The following is a 13,942-nucleotide window of genomic DNA, read 5'->3' as shown; positions in this document are numbered from 1 at the left end:
GTATTGCTCAAGAAATGTGGGAGTTATTCTCTACTTTCTCCTCTCTTACTGTCTTTGTCCGGTCCACCACTTTTCTAGATATCCTTCTTCTAAAATATTTCTTCAGTTTGTCCCCTTATCTCCTTTCCTATTGCCACAACAAGCCACGGTCATGTTTCATCTCTTTTGCTGCAGTAGTTTCCTCTGGATTTCCTCCACCCTTTGTCCTACCAATTTATTCTTCACGTAACAGCAAGAGTGGTCTTTAAAATATTAAGTGGATCATATGACTCCCTGTTTAAATTCTCTCAATGTCTTTACAATGCATGAAAACCAAGAGAAGAGAGTGTCAAGTAGGTATTATGCTACTGTGTCAAATGGACTAAGTATTTATTTTCATCTATAGAACGGGAATAATAATACCTACATCAAAAGGTTGTTGTGAGAATTCAATAAAGGCCAATGTTATTTTTGCATTAGTTTTATTAGCTTTTGCAGGGAAGGAGGTAAAATTCAGTGAACATTTGTATTGTTAATAGCTACTTTACACTCTCCAATTAGTGCCACCTATGGAGAACCTTCTAAATGTTTTAATGACAGCGTTTTCATTTGTATTATTGTAGCCTCAAAGTAAGACATCTGCCTGGATTAAAGGACTTTAAAAATTGTGGAACAAACGAAGTTCAATTGAAAACATAGGACAGAGTAAAGAATAATTTCAAGTTTCAAATGTCTTCAGGTCATTTTTTTAAGTTTTGATATGGAAAATGATTAGCTGATGTGGTCGATGCAACGTCACATCAAAGTGAACCATTTTTTGGAAATGTGTATTTTTATTGATTTGAATTCGTCTTTGCCTAGGGCTGTGCAGGACAGCCAATTTCCAAAATAGCATCGCGAATTCAGCAGCCCATAGTTAGAGCACCCCTGTGGCACTTTTGTCTTTCAATTCACACATTTCGATTTAGAAAACACTGTGGTGAGAATGAATCCGTGAAATCTGCTGAGGCTGGTGGGTGAAAAGCCAGAAGTGAAGGTGAGAAGGTGCCACTGCAGGTCCAGTGAGCTATCTCTATAGGATTCTAAGTTAGCTCTTCATCTGTGCTTCTCTTTTTTCACTAAATCTATATGAAAGTCATAGAATCACTCCATGATGAGCTCTTTCATTGACTTACAGTTTAATTGTGAGCTGAAAATTTTGGCTTTTTATGAGCTGCATTGGTTCATGGACCATTGCAGAAACAAAAATGAGAGAAGAAATGGAGATTATATCTCTATAAATTAGCCCTCATTTTTTATCTCTGGGATATTTCAGCTTTCATTACAACTCAACGTACTGAATTCTCCCAATAGTACATACTAGTACTAAATATACAATAAGCAGACCTTCTTTTTGATTAAGAAAAAATTAAAAAAATAACAACAGCAATTTGAAGGGTTATAAAAAAAGATAGACAACTTTGTTTCTGAGTGGTAATTCTATTAATTATTGAGAACCCACCATATATGAGGCACTGTGCTAGTTTGGCATCAACATATAAACTTATAAACTGTACCACTTGGAAAGGACTCTAAGATATCTAGTCCAAACTCTCATTTTATAGACAATTAAACTTTAGCCCTAGAGGAGAAAGTGACTTATACAAAGTAACATGTATAGTTACTAATAGCTGAGACTAGAATACAGTCTCCTAAAGTAAGATAGGTTCCCAGTAAACCTATCTTCCCATATAAAATCCCATAAATATGATTTTAAGTAAATACATTTCTCATTGTAAAAGTGATGCTTAAGGAGAGCACTGAGTAAAAAGAGTGGATTGAAGTATGAAACTACTTCCAGTCTCTCCTAAAATCCCACAAAACTATAGCGAAGGGCTTTTGTAAGGCGTAGACCAACATGGAGAGGGAAAATGTAAGAAGAGACAAAATTTGGGCAACTGGAAAAAATGGATGAAGGATCAGTGACATAGTGGACCGGAAAAACAGAACGAGCGCCTGTGTCTGGCTGTGCGGGTTGTGTCCTGCCCAAATTCAGCAGCTACTCTCACTAGGACTCCACTGAAGACTTCCTGTGGAGTGGTGCTGAGCACAGCCTGCACAACAGCCAGCCGTGGCCCTGCCGAGAAGACAGTGCAGAGCAGCCGTGAGGAAAGAGGGAGCCATCACAATTTGCGTCAGAGAATTCCCAAAGGTCAGGAATTGAGGTACCAGATGGGTCTGGAGAAGACGATAAATGAGAAGGAAGTGCACACACAAAAAATAAGGGTGGGCTATCGGTGTAGGTATAGATAGAGAGAGAGAGAGAGAAAGAGAGAGAGAGATTTAGCCAGCCTACAATGTATTTTGTTGTGAAGTGTGAGGCAGGGATCCAATTTCAGTTTTTTCTTTCTTTCTTTTTTTTTTTTTTTTTACTATAAATTTGTATATTTTCCCACTAGTTCTTTAGATCTTTATTATTACAGGATTCTATGATTCAGATCAACAGTTTCTTTTTTTTTAAATAAACATATCTAATGTTTTTATCTCCCTACATGTTATGAGTATGCAGCCTATCCCAAGAATGCCGCGGGCTTTTTTTAACATTTAATATCCCCTTCACCCATTTCTCCCACCCCCCAACTCCCACCGCTGGCAACCACCAATCTGTTCTCTGTATCTACAAACTTATTTGTTTTGGGAGGAGGGGGTTAGATTCCACATATAAATGAGATCATACAGTATTTGTCTTTCTCTGACTGACTTATTCACTTAGCGTAGTGCCCTCAAGGTCCATTCATGTTGTCGCAAATGGCAAGATTTCCTTCTTTTTTATGGCTGAATGATATTCCATTGTACATATATACCAAAGTTTCTTTATCCATTCATCCATCAATGGACATTTAGGTTGTTTTCACATCTTGGCTATTGTTAATAATGCTGCAGTGAACATGGGGATGCATATATCTTTTCAAGATAGTGATTTTGTTTCTTTCTGATAAATACTCAGAAGTGGAATTGCTGGATCATATGGTAGTTCTATTTTTAATTTTTTGAGGAACCTCCGTACTGTTTTCCATAGTGGCTGCACCAATTTACATTCCCCCCAACAGTGCACAAAGCTTCCCTTTTCTCCACTTCCTCGCCAACACTTCTTATTTCTTGTCTTTTTAATAATAGCCATTCTAACAAGTGTGAGGTGATATCTCACTGTAGTTTTGATCTGCATTTCCCTGACAATTAATCATGTTGAGCATCTTTCTATGTACCTGTTGGCCATCTGTGTGTCTTCTTTGGAAAAATGTCTATTCAGGTCTTCTGCCCATTTTTTAATCAGATTGTTTTTTGCTATTGAGATATATGAGTACTTTATATATTTTGGATATTAACCCCTTATCAGGTATATGATTTGCAAATATTTTATCCCATTCAATATGTTGCCTTCTCATTTTGTTGATGGTTTTATTTGCTCTGCATAAGCTCTTTAGTTTGATGTAGTCCCACTTGTTTATTTTTGCTTTTGTTGCTTTTGCTTTTGGTGTCAGATTCAGAAAATCATCACCAAGACCTATGTCAAGGAGCTTACTGCCTATGTTTTCTTCTAGGACTTTTATGGTTTCAAGTCTTATGTTTGCATCTTGAATCAATTTCAAGTTAATTTTTGTGTATAGTGTAAGCTAGTGGTACAGTTTCATTCTTTTGCATGTGGCTGTCCAGTTTTCCCAACACCATTTATTGAAGAGACTGTCCTTTCCCTAGTGTGTATTCTTGGCTCCTTTGTCATAAAGTAATTGACCATATGTGTATGGGTTTATTTCCTGGCTCTCTATTCTGTTCCATTGATCTGTGTGTCTGTTTTTATGCCAATGCCATACTGTTTTAATTACTATAGCTTTGTATTATAGTTTGAAATCAGGGAGCATGATGCCTCCACCTTTGTTCTTCTTTCTCAAGGTTGCTTTGGCTCCTTGAGATCTTTTGTGGTTCCATACAAATTATAGGATTGTTTGTTCTATTTTTGTGAAGAAAGCCATTGGAATTTTGATAGGAATTACATTGAATCTGTAGATTGCTTTGGGAAGTATGGACATTTAACAATATTAATCCTACAATCCCTGAACATGGATATCTTTCTATTTATATGTGTTGTCTTCAATTTCTTTCATTAATGTCTTGTAGTTTTCAGTATACAAGTCTTTCACCTCCTTGGTTAAATTTATTCCTAGGTGTTTTATTCTTTTTGATGCAATTGTAAATGGGATTGTTTTCTTAATTTCTCTTTCCGATAGTTCATTATTAGTGTATAGGAACGCAATAGATTTTTGTCTATTAATTTTACATTGTACAACTTTACTGAATTCATTTATTCTAAAAGTTTTTTGATAGAACCTTTTTTCTAAATGACTAGTTTTATTGAATGTTTGTTGAATGCCACCATTTTCAAATACTAAATACCTTTATCTTCAGAGAGCTGCTTCCAAAATTTTATTCTAGCCATTGATCTGTCTACGTTACTGTGACTCATGCACTTATGGGCCCAGGAAACATAGTAGAGCTGAGTCTTTAGGTTGGGTATATTCCTGTGACACACCGCATTTCTCTAAAACTGATTCTTAAGGCCATAACTCTGTTAGTTCTCTGTTTCCTTTTAAACATCTTAAGAATTCATTGCCCTTCATGAAGCTCATATATTTTCCTTAACCGTACCTCAACATGAAATAAATTGTGTCAGTGATTATCAGAGCAAAAGTGTTAGAACCATCCATGCTATAACCATCCTTAGGACTTAGACATTTTGTTGGTCTTTTAATTGTGTATTTCTTCTGCAGGGTAATGGAACATACAAGATCTTTTGGTTTTAAAGCTGCCTTTTATGCAGCTGAGATCCTTAGCCTCCCCTGTTCATACTCCCTAGCTTGAGGCTGCATTCCAGTCATATTTAAATACAATCTGATGTCCATCTGCACAAGGCTGCCTATAACCTCCAGATATCTGTACACACTATTGCTAGTGCTTAAAGGATACTTCCTTCTCATTCATGTGCTGCAATACGAGTTATCCTTCAGGACTCTGTTTAAACATCACCCCCCTATGGGAATCCTTCTTTGACCCTTCTCTTACCTGCTCCTATAACACCAGATACATTTTCCAGCATATTGCTTATCCTAATGTGTTGTCATTGACCAGCTAATGGTCTGCTTACCTATGGAATGGTAAGCTCCTTGAGGACAGGAATTGTCTTACTTTCACCTATATCCCTAGTATGTAGCACAATCCTTAGCACATAATGGGGACTCATTATGTCTTGAGTGAACGAATGATACTTGTTCATTGCAGAATGTTTGGGAGTAAAACTGAAAAAATTTTTTTAAAAGAAAATGAATATAGATCCCAAAACTTCAGACAACTCTTATTAGAATTTTTGGCTTCCTTGCTTCTAGTTAACTTTCTCTGCCAACCTCACTGCATATAAAGCTTTGAATACTTCTGTTTCCACTTGACAGTATACCGTGAGCATTTTCTTATGTAACTACAAATTCTTTGGAAATGTCATTTTAAGTTATAACAAGAAGATTGTCCTTTAGAAGTAACATAGTTTATTCGGATATTCTCTGTTGTTGGACTTTGTTACTTGCAATGTTTTGCTGCTGTAAAAAATGCTTAAAGGACTATTTTTGCAGCTCTGATTATTTCTCTATATTGCATTCTGGAAATGAAATTACTGCATGAAAATTTCATAGTTCCAAGTGCAATAGATCAAAGAAGCTACCTCAGTGTACCCTTAACTGTAATATTACCTTTTTGTGTGTGTGTGAGGAAGATTGGCCCTGAGCTCACGTCTGCCAATCCTCCTCTTTTTTTGCTGAGGAAGACTAGCCCTGGGCTAACATCCATGCCCATCTTCCTCTACTTTATATGGGACGCCGCCACAGCATGACTTGACAAGCAGTGCGTTGGTGCGCGCCTGGGATCCAAACTGGCGAAACCCGGGACGCCGCAGCAGAGCACGCACACTTAACTGCTTGCGCCACTGGGCCGGCCCCTGTAACATTCTCTTTTTTAAAGAGTGAAGATTTCATAAACAAAAATGAGTAGCTCATTTTTACTTTATATTTATTGGTCATTTATATTACAATCTTTTGTGAATTGTGTAACAGTAATTTTTGCCCATTTTTCTGTTGGACTGTTAGTTTTACTTACTGATTTAAAAGCTCTCTATATGTTAAGAATACAATCATCTGTGAAGTTTTTAGAAATATTTCCAATGTGATATATGCCTTTTGACCTTATTTTTCATGTTTTTGACATTTTTTAAATTTTATGCACATTTATCGATCTTTTCTTCTGTGATTTGCTCAATTGCTTTTCCATGTAGACTATCTTGCCCTACTTATATTAGATATATATTTTCTTACTTAGATATATACTTGTAAGATATATTTTCTTCTAGTTTTATTGGTGTCTTGTTTACATTTAACTTTTTGACCCACTTAGAATTTATTTTGGGCTATAATATGAGATGAGGCTCTAACTGATTTATTTTTACAAAATAGCCAATTTTCTAATGTCTTAACTTTTGGCCTTCAAAGAAATGTTACTAAAGACAATTGTATTGAGATAACCAGCATCCAAAGACATAGTTCAGTGTTCACCATCAACTTTGCTTTCTCCTCCCCAGGTGAGCAGGAACCGGCTGTAAGCAGTGATTCTGACATCTCGCTAATTATGGCAATGGAGGTTGGACTGTCTGATGTAGAACTTTCCACTGACCAAGACTGCGAAGAGGTGAAATCTTGAAATGGCAAATACAGAAAACAGGGATGGTAGGACCCGAGGGGAAGGAAGAGAGGAGTGCCCCCAAGACTTGGACCGGGCACACACACCTCCAGAACACGTTGGCAACTCCAACGGCGCTCCACTCAAGAATGGTAATGAAAAGCAATATCCAAAGTCACGTTCATCAGGATGCAGTTTCTCCATCTCTGCAACAGTCCATGGCCTTGGCAGCTGGGAAGTTGAAAGCTGATTTTCCCTTCCATGTCCTTGTAGACACACACTTCAGAAGCTCCTAAAACAGACTGAAGGACAGTATTAGGGCTTCTTAGTTTCATTTCCATTTTTTCCAGGTCTTGTTCTCTTGTTTTTTGGAATGTCGTTTGATTTCTTTGGCAGTTTCCTTTTAAAAGCTGTGTGTAGTTTACCTTACATCCACTTCTTTGTTTTTCCTTTGACTCACTCCAGCTTTTGTATAGAGTTCCATTTAGAAGCACCAGTTCTTGCTATGCTGGGTTTGTATTCCATCTCTGAGATTAATGGCCTTGACCTCTCAGCCTGAAGTGTGCATGGCTTTGGGAAGTGCCTCAGCACCCTGAAACAGTCTAAGGCCAGCTTTCATTAAGAATCTAAATTCTTTTAAGTGGATTTTGAAGATCCCAGCTGCCAGAGATCCCCAACACTAAACTCTGAATCTGCTGAGGCCACTGCTCCTTATTTTCAGCTACATCACCCTGGCTTCCACTTGCCAGGCTCTGTTAAGGGTCCTTGTGACATGAGAAGGAAGCTCTAGTGGGGCACGTCAATTTTTCTGGACCTTACAGTCTTTGGCTGAAATTCTGAACTCAGAAGTGCCCTCCAGAGCATTAACTCCATTCTTCATGGCTGTAGGGCTTGTAACCGGAACTGCAAGCCTGGTCTTAAGACCAGACACCACATATTCTTCTCAAAAGTAAAATGTCTGTTGTATTGGTTTCCCCAAGGCTAGAACAGTCCTTTGTTACCTCTACAAGTGGCTTCTGCAGCAGATGGAAGCTTTAGAAAAGATCCAATCATCTTTGAGCCCAGTCTCCAATGCAGTGGGGGCTGCAAAAGCACCTAGCTTTTACTTTAGTTCCAACACACTTCTATTAAAGCTTGCCAGACCTCGAGGAAGGATTTAGGTGAATCCTTAGAAAATTGCTTACCAGGGCTTCCTGAGTGCATCCAGATACCAAGTGAGAAGGAGGTGTGATTTGATACACCATTTGATCTAAAAGGTACAGCATCGAAATTTGCTAAATCAAGTTTCTCCTGACTGAGAGAGACAAAGAGGGCAAGGAAAAGAGGTATCAGATGAATACTAAAACCCACCGGCGTTTTTAAACTGTTTATGTTTCTATTCTTTTTTTGTAACTATGACAGAGATGTGCTATTTTTTCAGTGGGCAATTTTGTAATACATGTAGACTCTACAGGTGCAGAGCTGACTAAGGTAGTGAATAGTTTTCTCTGAACAATCTTGGATCGCCTCCTCCTCTGTAAGAAGGCCGCGCTGCTGCTTGGGGAAACTAGGCAGAAAGCTTTTCTCACTGAGTGATTTACGTATTTGACGAGGCTTTTCCACGTCATTATGTCACACACATCCCAAAGCAGAGTCTGCCATAAAACCTTGCTGCCTGCTGAAACGTAGAGGGTATGTCAAGGGAGACCACTGGCCGCTCTTTTTTTACCTCCTTTAATGATTTCCTACTTGATGCTTTCTAAGTAGGCAGCAAAGCAAGGAAAATGATTACCACCTCCAGAAATGTCACGTCTCTCTAGGAGTCCAACATTTCCTGTGATGAAACCCGGTGTCTGGGATGAAACCCAGTGTCTGGGCGTGGGAAGGAGGCTGGGAGGAATGAAGACAGAGCTGAACCAGGAGTCAGGAGGCCTGGATGAGCCACATACTTGCTGGGCCTCCACTTCTCCACCTGTAAAGTGAAGGAGTTTAACAAGATGGTGCCCAAGTCTCCTTCTGACCTTATGACCACTGAGTGTTTTGCCAGGGGGATCCATTTTTCGCAGATACTGATGACATGTAGCAGACTTTTTACCTTGGGGAGGCAGAGTAACTTGATGTGTAACATACAATAACCACTTTTGAGATTTGGTACTCCTGTGTTGCTGAGAATGAATATCTAAATGATTGAAGTTTTAAGGCCAAGGAGAAGTTGTTTAGTTTTGCCTTGTTTTAAAATCACTGTTAGTCGCAGAGTTTGCAATCTCTGGATACCTTCACATCCTAGTTCTCAGTGTGGAATTCTTAATCTCAAGGTGTTTCCTTTCCTCGATCAGCATAGGACTGCACCCCCGACTCCTTCAGTCAGCTTTGCCCAAAATAAATTTTGGTATTAACCAAAGTCAAATGGGATTAGAAGGATAATTCAACAGCAAAAGAACTGTAAATTGTATTCCCTACCCAGAGAGAAAATACCTTGTGGATTGTGTAGTCCTCTGGTAAGTGTTCTCTCTTCCTGCTGGCGACCAGATCAATCAGGAATTGGTTACAGACATGTGCTGTGGCCACAGCGGCCCTTATAGGATTCTGTGTAGATGATGAGGGGCCCAGGAGGCCCATCTGAAATGTGTGGACCTGACCCCGAGGAGGTTCTGCTACAAACCCCCTGAGCCTAGGAGGTTCTCTACTTACCAAAGGTTTGTTTCTGGAGGATTTTCCTGTGGCTTTGGTAATTAAAAAAAAAAGTTTAACCAGCATGGAAGGATTCAAAAGAAATGGAAACAGGCCTTCTCCCATAGTCTTCTTCACTCCCTCCCCCCAAGAGGGATCTCTGCGCTGGGGAGCTGGTAGTGTACAGAGAGTGTCAAAGGGATGGGAACCCTTTAGAAGTATATGTAGACTTGATGTGTATTTGCAGATGTGTGTTTTTCTGTAGTGAGTGTCTAGACCAGCACTGTCCAATAGAAATATAATGCACATCACAAATGTAACTTTAAATTTTCTACTGGCCACGTTAAAAAAAGTAAAAAAAAAAACAGGTAAAAATAATTTTAATAATATATTTATTTCATCCAATATTGTTGTTTCGACATGTAATTAATGTAAAAAGTATTAATGAAGTACTTTAAATTCTTTTTTGTACTAAGTCTTCTAAATCCATTGTGTATGTTACACTCACAGCACATCTCAGTTTGGACCAGCTGCATCTCCAGCACTCATAGCCACATGAGGCTCGTGGCTGCCGATTGGGACAGCACAGGTCTAGAGCTTCTCCAATATCCTCACTAGATTCCCTGAGCCTTGCAAAGACAAAAGGTTAAATACTAATTACCTCCAGAGAGAACTAGACTCCACCCAGTGAGAAACCCAGAGATCCATTTGTTTTGTAATGAATAAGTGTTCAGAACGCCCTTTTTGAAATTTCTTCTTGACCTGTCTGACCACACCACTTATGTCCATTATTGTTTACTGTTACTTCTCTGACCAGTTGTTTTTTTAAAAGTCACACAAACCATGTTGATTTGGTGCTGAAAGAAAATTATATCCCTAGCTTCTGTGACAAACCCGTAGACTGATATGTGGCACTCAGGAGCCAAGGAGAATTCCAGACTACGGGCGCCCAGCTTTACCTCAACCCCTAGTTGTCCTTCTTCCTGGTTGGCAGAAAGTCTTTTCCCAGTCCCAGTGCTCCTGGCCCCACAGCCATAGCTAAAGCATTGTGTATTTGGGAGGAAAAAGTGGGAAGTTACATATTGACTCCAAATACAAGACTTTGTGTGGCCTTAGGGAGAAAAAGTATTAGGGGCTTGTGACCGTCTGGCCTCTACTTGGTGAATTATGACCACCTGCAATAGCCAACTCTCAACTCAGATGTCAGCATCCCCCTCTCATCCCAAGGCTGTGGGCAAGAAAAGGAGCATTTCCATTCCCTCAGAATAATTTAGAGTCACTTCTAAGAATTGCTACCTCCTGTGTGGCTGGTCCCTTTGGAAGGAACTGAGCCCTGATTATGAATACAGCATCTGAATACTGATTTAGTCTCTAGAGTCTGGTCACCCCTGAAATGTCAACTCTGTCATCGAGGCAGGAAGAGGTGGAGAGTTTGGAGAAGGTAGAAAGTTAATAGTGACAAAGGCACCTCCTATTCTGACATCACACAGTAATGATCATAACCATGGAGGCAAATCTCCGTCCAAAGAGGGTTTTGTTGTTGTTGTTTTTTGTGAGAAAGATCAGCCCTGAGCTAACATCCATGTCAATCCTCCTCTTTTTGCTGAGGAAGATTGGCCCTGGGCTAACGTCCATGCCCATCTTGCTCTATTTTATATGGGACGCCACCACAGCATGGCTTAACAAGCAGTGCGTCGGTGTGCACCCAGGATCTGAAACTGCAAACCCTGGGCCACCGCAGCGGAGCGTGTACACTTAACCGCTGCGCCACCATGCCGGCCCTGTCCAAAGAGGTTTTTTTTGTTTGCTTTGTTTTGTTTTCAGCATTTTCCTCATTCTGATGGAAACATCCCTGGACCTTCATGGGTCTGGATTTGGTCATATCAAAAACCATGGTGCCCAGTGGCTCTTTCAGTTAGTGCCCTGACATCCCTGTGGCTGCCACACTTTCAGAACCAAAAATGATGACAGATCGCCTAACATAGGCTTCTTTCTTATTTATGCGTTTTGTTTAGATGAAAATTCTTGCAGAGCATAAAAAATAAATGGCATTTCGTTATCCATTGAATGCATCGCGCCTTGACTGAAAGCAAAGAAATCTCATTAAATCAAAATTCTTTCAGAAAACCTAGGATATAGAGTCACTCTCTCCAAGGGGCAAGGACCCAGCCCTCTCTGGGTCTAGAGCCCCTGAGGCAAATTCCGGTAGCATTTTTATCTGCTTTCACTTAGATTTCTTGCCCTTTTCTGTCTGTGTGTCTTTCTCTATCTCTGGCTTCTCTGACTGCCTTTCTCTTTGTACGCACACCCACACACATTCTTTTCCTGTCTTTCAGGGCAAAAAACCTCTGTGGCTCTGGAACTATAGAGTTATTCTTGTGATGATCATTGTTACTGTTGTTGGTGTTTTTCTTATTATGGTGTAGCAGTATCTATATTTGCACTTCTGGTGAGGAAAACCAGTTTACTATAGAAGCAAATTAACTTCCTCCTTAGTGGAGCTAGGCTCGTTTTCACTTCTCATATCACTAATTTTATCTCAGACCACCTATAGCTATTGTTATTTTTTTTTTCAGACTTCCTTGCCAGAAAAGTCTCCTAGGCAAATAATGGCAAGGTAACAGTTCCAGAATGCTCTCTAGATCGATTAGCTTCCACATCCAGCATTTGTGACCTTCCTAGTTCACCACAGGCCCCCAGGGTTAGGATTTCTTGGACAGACTTGTGGGCTGTCCTGTATCTGATGTCCACTCATGCTCCTTAACATCGTAGCAGGAGAGCTTGCTTACGAACAGGTAAGTGATCAGGAGGCCACTTCTTCCTTAAGACTGAAAAAGAGGCACAAAGAAACTATCCTTCTAAGGTGAGGGACACACGGTTCCTTGTGCACTGCTCTGTGTCACAGAAGTCCCTCATCCATGCTATTGCATAGCTGGGACTGAAGAGTACATTTGACGATGGCAGTTATAAGGAGGTGGGAATACTGCCTGCGGGGAGTCAGAAAAGAGGATGGCAGGATGTGAACATGGATGCTTTTCCCGAATAAATGGTCATCCTCTACGTTTAGAGCTGACCTGGGTTTTTTTGTTTGTTTTTTGGGGTGAGGGGGGCGGATAAGGAGTTGAACATTCATGAGTTAAACTCTTATGATTGCAAAGAAGGTTGAGATTGTTTGGAAAGTAAATTGATTCTGAGAAGCAGGTATGAGTTTCTCATCGTCACTTACCTCTTCCCTTTCCCTGCTTTTCTCCCCATCTCACAACTCCAGGCCTTTTGTGATAGGAATAAGAATTTGTAAAGACCCATAGATCAGTAGCCACACACTTCCACTCTGAACCTTTTGATGGCACTAAATTATCATCCCAAAACTAAAGACGTGATACCGGATCCTAGATGTGAACTCTTAATTAGCAAGCCCTTTAATTACAAAACCTGCTTGTTCTGCAAGGAACCTGCTGAGGTCATTCGCATCTCCCTTTGCCACCCTCTGAACTATGCCCACCTCGAGTGCTTCACGGTCAAGTGGCTTTTTCAGGAATCTCAGTGATCAAAGACCTTCTCATCCTCCTGCTACTGTTGAGGTTTGCACTTACCACAGAGCCATTCATGCTATGGCCACCTGATAAATATTTGTTGATGGTAATGGTAAGGCAAGAATATACATCTCTTAAGAGGTCTGCAGGTCTGAGCAGAGTAAGGGAGAAAATCTGGAGAAGGTAGCTCCACCTGGGTTGCCCAGAGTCACTGCTTGGCCGATTGTCTTGTCATCCTTACTAAAGTGAAGGACTTGGAGAAGCAGGGAAAATGCAGGGACCATGTGTACTGTATAAACCAAAGACTGATCACCACCCACATGGACACATGTTTTTTCTATTGACTAGTTTAGTTTTCTCCTAATATTCTCATAAATGAAAGTAAAGGTGGGTTTCCCGGTTGAATGAAACTGTAAAACCTTCGAGGGGTTTCTCTTGCAGGCTGGTGATTGACCTTACTAAATCCAGAAATCTAAAAAAATATATCGTGGCCTTAGTACCACACCATCTCTAAAGTCTAGTGTTTAGCCTCCTTTTCCCTCAAAAGTTGTAGACAAATCTAGCGCTTTATTGAACTCTGAATATTGTTCTGAGAATGTGAAGATTTTAAATAGCCAAAGAATTTTCATGTATAAGAACTAGTTAATTACATTATATCTTGCTCTTTTGAAGAACATACCAAACTATGGTCGGTACTGATAGTAGAACAGTTGAGGACCACTACTATATGGACTTTTCAGCTGTGTTGTTTGGCTTCTATGGTACTTACTGTTCAGGATGTTATTGCAAGGGGACAGGGTGCCCTCTGCTGGAATAATCGTCATTATTTTTTCAGCCAATTAGTTTGACTAGGGTCACCATTTCCTCAACAACTGGTTATTTGCCTTTCATCGTACAACTTCTTCCATTGCTGAGAATTTGGTCCACATTCATCAAAAGAGGAAGGAATGTCACAAACTCTGAAAAGTTGAAGAACCCCACAGAAGATCTCACTGTCAGCAGCCCTTTCTTCTGCAAAATGTTGAATT

The 13,942-nt window shown here is 40.0% G+C and overlaps 1 protein-coding gene across 1 annotated transcript in view; it reads left to right on the top strand.

Annotated features, from left to right (window-relative positions):
• RNF150 (ring finger protein 150) overlaps positions 1 to 12,460 on the top strand; it is a 246,556-nt gene extending 234,096 nt beyond the window's left edge. Inside the window, exon 7 of the mRNA XM_058550117.1 lies at positions 6,635 to 12,460. Coding sequence (XP_058406100.1) covers positions 6,635 to 6,753 — 119 coding nt within the window. The 3' untranslated portion in view covers positions 6,754 to 12,460. The remainder of the gene's footprint in view (positions 1 to 6,634) is intronic.
• The last annotated feature ends 1,482 nt before the right edge of the window (positions 12,461 to 13,942 follow it).

This window comes from Diceros bicornis, chromosome 11, assembly GCF_020826845.1.
Source record: "Diceros bicornis minor isolate mBicDic1 chromosome 11, mDicBic1.mat.cur, whole genome shotgun sequence".
Lineage (NCBI taxonomy): Eukaryota > Metazoa > Chordata > Mammalia > Perissodactyla > Rhinocerotidae > Diceros > Diceros bicornis.
Note: the sequence above shows the minus strand (reverse complement) of the source record. Positions and strands in the feature narration are given on the sequence as shown.